Source organism: Balaenoptera physalus (assembly GCF_965194825.1).
Source record: "Balaenoptera physalus genome assembly, chromosome: X".
Classification (NCBI taxonomy): Eukaryota; Metazoa; Chordata; class Mammalia; order Artiodactyla; family Balaenopteridae; genus Balaenoptera; species Balaenoptera physalus.
The window spans coordinates 64,616,077-64,629,926 of NC_138903.1; the positions used below are offsets into that span (position 1 = coordinate 64,616,077).

The 13,850-nt window shown below is 34.1% G+C and overlaps 1 protein-coding gene across 2 annotated transcripts in view; it reads left to right on the plus strand.

Moving 5' to 3' along the window:
- Window positions 1-13,850, plus strand: part of CHIC1 (cysteine rich hydrophobic domain 1) — a 56,007-nt gene that overhangs the window by 34,037 nt on the left and 8,120 nt on the right. Inside the window, exon 6 of one of the 2 annotated variants that reach the window (XM_082447464.1) lies at window positions 889-7,297. The exons of the other annotated variant lie outside the window; for it this stretch is intronic. Within the exon in view, the coding sequence (XP_082303590.1) occupies window positions 889-939 (51 nt within the window). The 3' untranslated portion in view covers window positions 940-7,297. Of the gene's footprint in view, window positions 1-888; window positions 7,298-13,850 lie in introns of those variants that run through there. 2 annotated transcript variants of the gene reach the window in all.

The following is a 13,850-nucleotide window of genomic DNA, read 5'->3' on the forward strand; positions in this document are numbered from 1 at the left end:
AACTATAGATCCTAATTTTTTTTTTTTACCAAAAGCTATGCAATCTTAGTCATAAAGCATAAATCCACATATAACCAATGTGACAAATTCAGCATCATTAACATTCAAAAGAATATGAAATTTATCCAAGCTTTAAATACATTAGTATTTACATGTACAAGCTTTTATATACATATAGTATATATTTAATAATAAACATTCCATTTCTATTTCATAAATAAGGATTATTATGTATCTTTCTCCACTTTGAATAGTTTTGGGCAAAATGTGCAAATGACCACAAATCTGAAATTCTCTATAGGTAAAATCTTATATAAACTGTTGTAAGTTTATATAAATTTATAAACATCTTAAGTTTTTATTATTATATTTCCAAACCTGTTTTAAATTAAAATGTTTTAATCTATTTGAACACTTTATTATTTTTTACAAAAAACTTCTAAAAGATAGTAATACTCAACCGATATTAGCTGCTTTAATTGAAAAATAGAGGGACGTAATATATATAAAGGTATTTCTTCTAATCCATGTAACAAAATTTTAATCCCTTCGACTTTGCTAAAAAAGAAAGGGGGGTGATGGAGGGAAGATGGGAAAGACATTAAAATGTAATAGGGTTTGCTTTTCTGCACCTAAACAGTTACTGTAAATCAGGTGATAAAAGCTATTAGCTATAGTAAGTAATTATGTTTTCCAGTTTAATTGCCAGTCTAATGGTAATTTGTGGTAAGTTCCTTTTGTAACTGTTTTCTATATTTCACTTGCTTTATCGTACAGGATCAAAATATAGGCCTGTGAAAAATGATTATAGACTCTCTGGGTTATATATAATATATAGTAAGTGAAAATTATTTTGTCAATATATTCTTGTTTATTTTTATTTTACAGGTAATACTAATAGAATTCTTACCAAAATATCCCATATTCCGACCTGACTGAGGGATTTTATTCAGTCACTTCTGTATTACCTGTCATTTCCTACCCTTAGTGCCTTGTAGATGATTTTGGAATGAAGATGGTCTCCTTTGCTGTGTTCAACTTATTCTTTATAATGGTAGAATATTCTCCTCACACTTTCATTTGTGTTGGTTTAAGAAGAAATTTTGCACATCTTTTTTGTTGTTAAATGAGGCTTGTGTTTTGCACTGTCAATTTTTAAATAAATACACACACACACATACATATATGTATATATATATATTGCCACTAAAAATAAACATCAGTGCTGGTGTTTAAAAATCAAAAACATGTTCTGAGCATGCTGCCTTATAATTTTCATACTCACTGTTTCTAAATATGCATCATTTTTCTAGGCTACTTAATGCTCTGTAATCCCTTACTGGACATACGTAAATAAGCTTTTGGTAGCTTCTAGAAATGGTTTTACTCTTACCTGCTTTTAAAGGACATGTAATTAATAGCACTGGTTTTGTCCTGCACTTTGCTAAATTATCACTTATGTTAGTGGATAAAATATTTAAACTCCTTAAGACTTGTAAATATTGTCTCTTTGTGTAATGTAAAATGTGATATGCCATGGTTTACAGAATGTAATGTTACTCTTAATGTATTGCCAACGATTCTGCATAGATTTTAATATGAATGAAGTTTGCAAGCATCCTTTTGAATGTAGAGACTGTTAACATGCTGTTTTATGGCAAAGCCATAATAAGTATGTTAAAAATTTCAGGTGTGGGCAGGGTTGCCCTTTGTAATGAGTGGATTAAAATTGAAATCATTGTCTGAGATCTGCATTGCACCTGAAACCAAGAACCTTATTTTTTTCCATTTAATTCAGTAAATCCCATTTTGTCCTCTACTCCCACCCCCAAAAGAATTCATTTGACATCTGACAAATTTCATAGCCTCAGTCTCCTCATTTATTTCCCTTTATGTATCCTTTCCTTCATTTGGAAATACACACAATTATGACCTTTAAGGAATGTTTCAAAATTTCAGATGTCTTAGGAGGTGTCTAGAACCCCCATGAAAGCCACTGCTAACCCCTTTCTGGAGTTATGATAATCTACTTGGAGAATGAGAGAGAGCTAATTGAAAAGCTGTACCTAAAGTGGCTGATTCATAATTGATTAAATACCCTTAATCCTCTTTTTGAGGATCCTTTGTAAACATTTGGATATTATTAATGAGGAAAGATAAGTATTTAGACAAAAGTATTTTAGTTTATAAATTAGCCACACGTTGCCTTTTCATTGGTATGTGCATATTTCTCTATTTCTCTTCACATTATTATGAGAGCACCACACTCTAATTCTTCTAGATTTGAATTTTTAACATAATGAAAGCTTTGCATTGCATTAATTCAACTTCAAATTTGTGCCTGTATATAGGCATTATTTGTAATTCCTAGTGCTAAGAATAAAAGTATCTGGGACTGAATATTTTATTTATCATCTTAGTCTTACTTGCTTTTAGTAAACTTTTTAAGGCAAACATTCATCCCAGTAAAGAGAACAATCATTTCTTCATACAAGGTCAAGCTTTTTAAAGCCACTTTTAAAATTTATGCCTAATTTGAAATCCACAGTCCTAGACCAGTAAAAGAAGAGGGGGGAAAAAAAGATACTATTTGAAATGTGACTGTAATTTTTTGCGCAAACACTTTTCCACCTCCCTCTGTAGAACCCCGTTATTACCCCCGTGCCACCCAGAATCTCTAACTTTTAATATATTGTGTGTGCCTGCAAAAATCATTTGTCTGTCTGCTGCAAAATTGAAGGTGTATTTTTATAGACAAAGTGGAAACCTCTGAATATGCATACCAAATGTCTTGTTTTATAGATAAGGTCAGGGAAAAATTGTATCTATGGTTTATGTTCCAGCTAGTATCATCAGGTTTATGCTTCATACTGTGACAGTTTAATACCAAAATTGATTTCTAGCATAGTACAGAATTTCTAATTATCACTGATAGAATAATTACCTTTAAGTGTCAACCCTTATAATCTAATTTTTTCCTGTAAACTTAGAATTTGGCCATATGATGGTCATAGTAACTTTTTCTGCCATGTATAAATCACACTTGTTTTGCTCAAAGAATAGCAGGAAGTAGTGAATTGTTTCCATAAAACAAATAATGAGACAGGAATAGAGTGCATCTGGAGGTGACAGAGTATATAATTCAAGTTACAGTAGTATTTATCATAAAAAGCATTTACCAGCATGTGTGAACTTAATTTTAAAACCTACTCTAGGGTACTTCCCTGGCGGTCCAGTGGTTAAGAGTTCGCCTTTCAATACAGGGGGTGCGGGTTCGATCCCTGGTTGCAGAGCTAAGATCCCACATGCCTCGCAGCCAAAAAACTAAAACATAAAACAGAAACAATATTGTAACAAATTCAATAAAGACTTTAAAAAATAGTCCACATCAAAAAAATCTTTAAAAAAAAATAAAACCTACTCTAATAGCTCTTAAATTTATTATCTTACTGTTCATTATGCTGGTCAACTCATTTTCTTGAACTACTCAGAAAATACCCAATTTTCTTTTTTTCTTTCTTCTATGACTGCTTTTTCAAACTCTTTTCCTTTGGAGGGGACTGATTAGCAGTTGAGTATTTTGGAGTCCTTTAAGGGATTTGTTTTCGTTTCAGTGGTATTGGCAGCAGTGAATGCTAAAATGACAGAGTACACTGTGGACATTAACTTCTCCCCCATTGACCTTTTTTTCTTACATCCTCAGGATACAACATGTCAAGTTAATAAAGTATTTTTGTGACAGTTGTTTTTAGATTGAAGAAACTAATTTTGAATTTCTTTGTTACATAATATTTCTTTATGAAACCTGCATAGATGTTTCCAGAGAAAATAACATGTACCTTACAAAGCTTTGAGGTTACAAGTTAAAACTGTTCCTTCTCTGACTTTCCATTATGCATCTCCACCTCCATAAATTGTATATAAAATGAAATAAGCTTTAACATTTTTCAGCTACTTTTTGTTCCCTTCTACCTGCTATGTTAATTTAGGAAAGAGACCATTGTAGTTAAATGTTAGAAGTAGATGGAGAAGTGCCTTGTCTTCTTTGAATAAAGATAACATTTTATGCTGAAGGAAGCAGAATGAATGAATTGGTAAATCATTATATTTAAAACCATCCTTTTCAGCTAAGTGTAAGAATATTTTGGTAGTACATTATATTTCTTCTATTTATTATTTAAAGCTTGTTCCCTTGGTTTCCCCCAATCATGAGATATATTAGTGAGAAAATATTACAGAACAGGACTGTCAGTCACTTACATAACTAGTATAATTCTAATGCTAGTAAACATGTAATTTAACATGGTTCTGGAAAAACAATGGTCTTTGAAGCTCTACCAAAACCTGCTTAAGTATTTAACACACATGCGATTCATATTATTATGACCTGTAAACACTAATGTCTGATCAGCTAATCAAACTGTGTTACTGTTTAGCACTCTACCATTTTAATGAAATTTATTCTTGTTTTTTCATAATTTGAGTGAAGTTCCATGACATTTGTAAGCCTTCAAACAAATAGGGATTTTTTTTAATGTAAGAGAGCTTTAAAAAAATCATTAGAATTTAATTTTGTTTACAAATAAATTGCCACTTAAAAAATCAAATCCCACTACTTAAACATAAAGCCTCCAAATAGTATTTTATTAGAATTGACTATATTGACCTGAGGGGATATAGAAATTGTATACACCCATTTAATTGGAGCAATTTCACATAGTGGAAATACTTTCTCCTAATTTGATAAGATGCTCAAATTCATTGAAATTAGGTCCTCTTATGCCTATAAAATTCTGCTTTAATCCATTTTGCAACAATTGTCAAATTGTTTAGGTTACTTTAAATGGTGAACTATTGGAAATTTTTCCACAAAAAATGAATAGATTTTATTAATAATACCTGTTCATGTAATATGTGGACTAAATATAAGGAGATACATACATATGTATGTATTTGTATACATCTCCATATCTTGCCCCCAGTTTCTCTTTCCTGATTCTGAGCCAGCCTTTTCATGTTTATGATGACAACCTGAGAATATGTTCCATTTTCTGTGGACTTTGTCAGATTCATACTATATGAGGAAATGATCTAATGGGCTCCAGGCAAGTCACTTACATTACATGTCAGTCTCTTCATCTGTAAAATCATGGGATTGAACCTAGAGCTGGACAGAAAATTAGAGGTCACCTGACATTCTGTGATTCTAGGAATCCTTAGGGAATGTTTACAGGATCTCAGAATGATTTTTCACAAATCTACTACCCTTGGTGGAAACTCTCACAGTGCCCTGCACACAGTAAACGTTTGATTTGCCAACTGGCTCCTAGCTGATGTGTGTTCATATCACACAGGCTCAACCTGATGCCTGCTAGACCTCAGCCCCTCCATGGTGATATGAATGATTGCAGTTTCCCTAGGAACTGAGGAATGAGGTCTATGGGCTTTACCTACATGGAATCTGACTATATGCAGTTGGTACCTGGGCAAGAATTATGGCTGTGACAACAATGGAGATGTGATAGGACCCACTTTGATATTTAATGTGAAAAAGAGTTTCATATCCTATCCAATATCTGCTTCAGTGTCTTATTTAGTTCCATATCCTCAAAAACATCTGTTGGAACAAATTGGTAATATTAGATGGAAAGGAAAGTGGTATAGAAGTCAAACCCAAGTCACTTCTAGTTTAATTCGTAGCTCTGCTGCTTAATTCCTCTGTACCTCATGTCCTCATTGTGGAAGTGGGGACAATAATCTGGACCTACCTCACAGGGGAATTGAGGATTTTTTCATATATTAATGTGCTTTTGAAATTGACTGAAGGATATATTGTACATCATAATTTGGTAATTTCTAAATAGAGTCCTTTAAATCTATGTTGTTATGTTTTCTTTCTCAGTCACACCTTACAGAATGAGTATTGCAGTTAATCTATTTTTGGTAGTAATTTTTGTTATTAATCCCTTATGTATTAACATGGGTAACTATGTTATATTAATACTTGATTTAGGGAGGAAAAGCACGTGGATATAAACCAATGGTTCTCAACTTGGGGCAGATGAAAATAGCAGTGGGGTCGTTCTTGAACCTTTTTCAGTATTCCAAAAAGTTATACTAGAAACCATATATTTACCCAAAATATTCCTACTGCACAAGCCAACTAAGACATTGAATTACACACATTTGCTTATATTTCTTTGATTCTAACACTGGTTATCATACACTGATCAGAAACTGAATGACGGTTATGCTTTTGATTAATTTTTTAAATGAAAAAGCCTATTGTTACATGCAATTTAATAAATAAAATACTTGAAAATATGGGGAAGGAATAATAAAGGGATCCTTATGGTAAAAATGTTGGGAGCCACTTTTATAAAGGAACCAAGATTATTTGACCTCTACAGGTTGCTTACCTAGTCCCTAAATAATGAAATGCTAGAGTGTGTGTGTGTGTGTTTTGGCTAGATTGGGCTATATAACTTCAGGTTAGAATTTGTCTTCATTTTTTTTCTGTTTCAGGATGATATAACTGAGCTAATTTATCTGGGTGTGTATGTGTAAATCATACATACATACACATATAGGATCACAAATGTGGAAAGTGTTATAATGTCATGTTCTAGCATTGGAGTAAATATCAATATCTGAGTCTCAAAGTAGTTCTGTGTATAAAGTCAACATGATGAGTCAAGGCAATAATTTCTCAAATGTTCCTTTTATTCCTGCTTATTTTGTTTGCTTTGATCTTTGCTTAAGTTTTTAATTTTTCATTTTTATAGTAAGCAAATAGTGTAAAATTGATTTAATACCTGGACTTTGAAACAAGTTACAAATGTTTGAAATTATATAATCTACAAGCTAGTTTGCCATCCTTGGACTAGCCACGTACAAATATGAGTCTCAGCTACAAAAACAGGAAATCCTGGTAGCTAGAAGGTGGGCATTGATAGAAATATTTGTTTGAAAAGCCTAGGATTTCTGCTTTTTGGCAGAGGATTCCTGTTGGGACAGTTTTACCAGAAAAGGATAAAAATGAATATGTCCATTTAAGCCGAGAACTTTCATGCATCTTGTATTGTTATATAGCCTGTGGAATGAATCATTTTTCTCCCTTGAGTTCGGGAGTGACTCCCCTGGAAGAACTCAACCTATATACAGCTGTGCCAAAATGAAGGATACCTGCCTCTCTGAAACCTTCACTGCTGCTTCTGTCGTTGTTCACTTGTCAGATATTAAATTTTATTATCTCAGGATGCAAAATTACAATAAAGTGCAAATCTGTATTAATGAATTGTGCGTTCTTTGGTGCATCCTCCTTTCTTCCTTCCATTTCCTGCTTTCATCATTATAAAGTAATTAAGGACTCCTTTTAAAATGTTTGTTTTGCATATTGCCGCTTCCCACATTTGCTAGTGTTATGTCTAACCCTGTAAGTAATTCATGCTATCTGTTGGCTTTGGGGGCCTTTGTTGTGCCCAGTGTTTGGCATTTGGCTAAGTAGGAATTTGTTTCTAAACAACTTTGCATTCACCCTGCATGCCTACTTGTGAACTATAAAAATAAAAGTACAAGTGGAGTTCCACCTTACCAAGCATAATGTTTTAGTGCAAGAAATGTTGAAATGTGAAGCTACTTGGCGCAAAAGTTTTGACTCTTGTTAGCAGACTATATAAGGCACTCAAGTGTTAACATTCTACTTGAGTTATTATTACTCAAGGTGATTAACATGCAATAATATTAGTTTTTTAAAAAACTTTTCCCAAACTTTTGCAAATTTAGCAAAACAGCAAATGTAACATAATAAGAAAAACTGTTTGATGTTTCCCAGTATCTTTGGTAATTGTACTGAATATTTCAAAAAGGCTTTAAATTTCAAAATGTTAAAGCAGAGATGACACACTTAAACCTACAGAGAAGTTTCATGTTTTGTTTTAAAATTCTTTTTTGAAACTTTACTATGTGGATGGATAAAAATCTATACTTTTCATTGATAACTTCTTGGATGTGGAGTAGGATATGCTATGTAGGAAATACTTTTACATTGCATTTAATATTATTGAGGGCAGAAGCCACATGCCTTTAAATCTCTCATTAAATAACATTTACCACTTTATGGGATGCTTCACTTACCTAAATGTAGGAAATTCTCTGGGAGATAGAGAATTCTTCAGTTGTAATTACCATAAATCTGAGTTGTAATCCCTGTTCTATCACCCGAGTGACCTCTAGCAAAAATCAGGACACTCAGTGAGCCTCATTTTATCCATCATCTCGAAGGTAAGAGGTTGGGTTAGATCAAGGTTGCAAACTAAGCTATAACCAGTCCTCAGACACACGTGTCTTTTTGACCTGCAGAATTTTTTTCACACATTTTGAATTAGTTGCCAGCATTTAAGAGACTTCACATAGAAATCCAGATTTCCGGCTTCCCTTGAGAAATTCCACATGTGAACAATCAGCAAGAGCTGAGTAGCAACCTGCCCCTTTTTGATGGAGCATTTATTTTCTTACTTTTTTTTGTGGGGGTAGTGCGGGGGGAAATGATAAACTTGACCACGTAGAGTTGAAGCAAAATTGATCTTTACACATACCACAAACAAAGACAATGCCAACAAATGGGTGTGGAGAACATTTGTGCAAATACATGTGTAATAAGAATATTGACATCAGCATTACTCATTATAATAACAGAACATTTGGAAAATATAGCCATTAAGAGGTACCAGGTAAGTAAATTTCTGTACATTCACACAATGCAATGCTATCAATTTGTGTTTTGGTTTATTTTTTCTTTTTTTTAAATTAAAGTATAGTTGATTTACAATGTGGTATTAGTTTCTGGTGTAAGCAGAGTGAGTCAGTTATATATATATATATATTCTTTTTATTTTATTATATATATATATTCTTTTTCAGATTCTTTTCCATTATAGGTTATTACAAGATACTGAATATAGTTCCCTGTGCTATACAGTAGGACCTTGGTGTTTTTCTATTTTATATATATTGTGTGTGTATCTGTTAATCCCAAGCTCCTAATTTATCTCTCCCCCCTTTCCCCTTTGGTAACCATAAGTTTGTTTTCTATGTCTGTGAGTCTGTTTCTGTTTTATAAGTAAGTTCATTTATATCAATTTTTTAGATTCCACATATAAGTGATATATTTGTCTGACTTCACTTAGTATGATAATCTCTAGGTCCATCCATGTTGCTGCAAATGGCATTATTTCATTCTTTTTATGGCTAATATTCCACTGTGTATGTATATATATATATATATGTATATGTGTGTATATATATATATATATATATATATATATATATATATATATACACTACATCTTTATCCATTCATCTGTCGATGGACACTTAAATTTCTTCCGTGTCTTGGCTATTGTAAATAGTGCTGCAATGAACACTGGGGTGCATGTTTCTTTTCGAATTAGAGTTTTCTCTGGATATATCCCCAGGAGTGGGATTGATGGATCATATGGTAAGTCTATTTTTAGTTTTTTAAGGAACCTCCATACTGTTTTCCATAGTGGCTGCACCAATTTACATTCCTGCCAACAGTGTAGGAGGGTTCCCTTTTCTCCACACCCTCTACAGCATCTATTCTTTTTGATGATGGCCATTCTGACTGGTGTGAGGTTGGAGCATTTATTTTCTGTTTTTCCAATGTCATTACTATTCCCTCTTGTCTCCCTGAAACTCAGGTTATTTTGTTTGTCTTATGGTATAGTTAGAAAAGAAGCAATATATTTCTTGAACCCATATCTCTTTCAAAATTATGGAAAAAATACAGACCATGATAGCTACGTGTATTATTTTTTAATATTTGGTGGGGTGGGGGATGGAGAGAGTGCCTTTTTTGTGGAAAGGAAGTGTTTTCTTACAAATGACCTATGCGGATTAAAACTGTCGCCTGCCATATCAGTAAACAAAGGGTGTTGCAGCCATCAAACCAGCAACCACTGCAGCCACCCCCAACTGTGCACCCTGAGGGGATTCAAGATGGAGAAAAGCAGGATACTGCTTATCAAAAGAATGATTTCAATGAGCCCAGACTCTTGCATCTACCCATATAGAAAAACGCTAAATTCATTAACTTGAGATGTCCGGCTTTCTTTAATTAACTGTAATCTTTTGATGTTCTGACTACCTGGTTTTTATCGCAAAACTCCTATATATCCTGGCTCCTCCCTTACCTCTTCAGATCAGTCCCTCAGAGCTCTCTGAGAGGCTGTCTTCTGGGTTTAAGACCTCAGTTTTGTCCACCAAATAAAACATAATTCTCAACTTTTAGGTTGTGCATTTTTTTCCATTGACACCTACTGCATTCATTGATGTTACCTGGTGATAATGGACACTTGATTTAATGATTCCATAAACTAGACAATCTGTAAAGCCTCATTTAATTCTGACATTCTGAGTGTCCATGAGGTGATTTTGTAACATTGGTATATTTCAAATTATTTGCCTTTTAAGGTCTGTATATGATGATGAATTGATGGTGTTAATAAAACTGGTCACACTTCCAAGTACAATAGTGGCATCAAAGACCCCATCTAGTGAAACACAGCCACAAGCAGGGAGGACCAACATGTTATTTTAGAACTGATCTTTACTTCATAACTTTCAACAAAATTTGGTCATCCATCCAAAGCAGCACCTGCCTTGTTATCTCTCAAGAGTAATATTGCCCAAGGTGATAACACCATGTTAAGAACTCTAGGTAGGAATCTATAAAACCTGTCCTATGTATTGTTATTTAGATAGGACTCCTGATTGTTTTTTTCTCACTATATTGACCCAAAATGATATTATTTTTTTAAAAAAAGACATTTCAAAAATAATTTAGACTCAATATGTTTAGATAATGCAACCAGAACTGTCAGTTTATGATTTAATAAGGATCTGTATTAGGGTCTGATGGATGGAAAGTATGGCCATTAAGATAACCTTTTCTTTATTATAAAAATACTTGCTTCCACTAGAAAATATATGAAATAGAAGTATGAAGAATAAAATTAAAATCTCCCATAATTTTACCATATGCTACCATTTTAATATCTTTAAATTGCATAACATTTTTATATGTGTGTATAGTGCATTTTTTACAGTTTTAATTATATTGTATATTGTATGCTGCTTTTACACTTTCATATTTTCCCATGTCAATACATAATCTTTGAAACTAACAGCAGAACAATGTTTGAATATGCCATAATTTAGTCATTTTGCTTTGGTATTTAGTCTGTTTTCAGTGTTTTGCTATTATAAATAATGACTTCATCAGCATCTTTATACATAAATCTTTACCAGAATCTGATCATTTCCTTTGAATATATTTTTACAAATTGATTATTGGGTGAAAGGGTTGAAGTCTTTATAGCTCTTGGTATATATTTCAAAATTGCTTTAGGAGAGGCATGAGAGATATGACACACAGAAACTGAGTATTTCTGTCTTCCTCTGGATAGATGGGGAGAATTAAGAGCAGGAATTAATATAGACACACTACTTATTAATACACACACACTTAGAGGTGCTAATTGAGGTGGGGTACTGGCGAAAATTGGAAGGATCAAACTGGCATCCCCAGCAGCTACAAATAAAACAGAGGATCCTTGCTCCTCCAATCGAGGGCACGTGGAACACCATCCTCAGCCCTGCAGAGCTGTCCCTAAAAGTCAGTGCTAGTGGCCTTATCCCTTGAAGGAAGCCACCAGCTCTCAAATTCTATTATTTACAGACCTCTGGTAGCTCAATGAAAAGCATCAGCAAATACAATTTGTGACAGTCTAGAATTATCTCCCCTCCCTTCTTTCAGCAGTCAGATGGGAAAGCAAGCTGCCTAATCCCTCTCAAACATCGACCACAGGCTTCGATCGCCATGTTTGCCTACTGCTTCCCTTGACAGCTTTTTAAATTTGACTTTATGAAAGAGACTTTAGTCACAAATTATTCGCCATATTCTGTGTTCCTATAGCATTCTCACTCCCTTGAAATTGCTGCCTCTTACCACTTTACCAATTGTAGGAAGGCTGTCATGATTCAGAGAAAGAAACATTGGATTTATATTATATTTATTGTAGACCTGGCCTTATGCTTCCTGCCTGCCATTTCCATCTAGACAATCTTGGGAAAGTAGTTTAACTCTTTTAACCTTGGTGTGACAGGAATAATTACACCTAAGATAATTGTTAGGACTAACAATTATGCAAAAGAGCTGGGAAGATATCAAATCACAATATTTTTGTTTCTGGTGAAGAGTAATTTCACAATCTATGCCTTCTGATCGGTACGTTAATCCAATTCTTTCATCAGGATTGTCTACACTGCTTATATTAAACATGTTGACCATTCAAAACTCCACCAAGGTAGTGGGTCTTAGTTCTTTTTACTTAGGGGCTCTCCTCAGGTTCTTTTGCCATTCTTTGTACACCTGTCATGTGCATGGCCCCTGCCATGTCTACACAGCATGTGATCTCTACCTTCCAGGAGCTAACTTCTAAGGTGGCACACTACGTTATTTCATTCTTTCATTTATTCAGTCGGTATTTAGTAAGCATTTAATATGTGCCAGGTTCAGCATTAAGCATTCTTCCTACACTGTTTTGTTTAAGCCTATGTTCTTAACCACTATGCTATTCTGACATCATATACTGCTTATGAGTATACACATGTACACATTTCTATATTTTATATATATGCACAATAAAGTAGATTAAATAGCAAAAACATTATTCCTGAGATCAACTTTGCATTCTACTTTTGTTGTGTGATTTTTTTAATGTTTTAAGCAGTTTGGACTAGAACTGAGTCACTTGGTAGGAGGCAGAGGGCAGGAGTGAAGCCAATCAACAAGCAGAACTCTGAGATAGCTGGAAATCCAGTTTTATTTCTCTTGTCTGGGAAATACAAGAGTGTCTCTGTATGACAGTCTCTAGGTCCATCCACATCTCTACAAATGACCCAATTCCATTCCTTTTTATGGCTGAGTAATATTCCATTGTATATATGTACCACATCTTCTTTATCCATCCTTCTGTTGATGGACATTTAGGTTGCTTCCATGTCCTGGCTACTGTAAATAGTGCTGCAATAAACACTGGGGTGCATGTGTCTTTTTGAATTATGGTTTTCTCTGGGTATATGCCCAGTAGTGGGATTGCTGGGTCATATGGTAATTCTATTTTTAGTTTTTTAAGGAAGCTCCATACTGTTTTCCATACTGGCTGCACCAATTTACATTCCCACAACAGTGTACGAAGTTTCCCTTTTCTCCACACCTCTATGAGATGTCCCAAAATCTGCTAAATACTCTATCATTTTTCATTCTTCTTATGCCTACAGCCATAAAGAGAAAGATTGATAAGGTTGGCGAATGACATGTCTCTATCAACTGCAAAGATCCTTTTTCTATACCTCTAATATTATAAGTTCTGACCCTGAATGTGAAAAAACTTGACATCACTACACATAGTATGATTTGAGAACGATTGCAGGGTGTATCATCCCTAAGCATCCCTCTAGCTTACCTGCCACAGTGCCTAAAGTTTATACTATTAATCATTCTTCTAGGTTAGGGCACTCTTGCCAGAAGGTTCAATTATATAGCAAGGAATAGAGGGTGGGCTATTAACACACCTGCTGTCACCTGGGAAAGCAGCAGACAGAGCTCTGAAGAACTGAGCTCAGGGAAAGACATATTAATAAATTATGGGGGGGGGGAAGCCCAGAATATAGGATAATCTCCCAGTGACAGCCCCTGGGTACAGCAATGCCAAAGACTAGATTTTCCTTTTTCAAAATGGCAGTCAGATTCTTGCCATGCATGT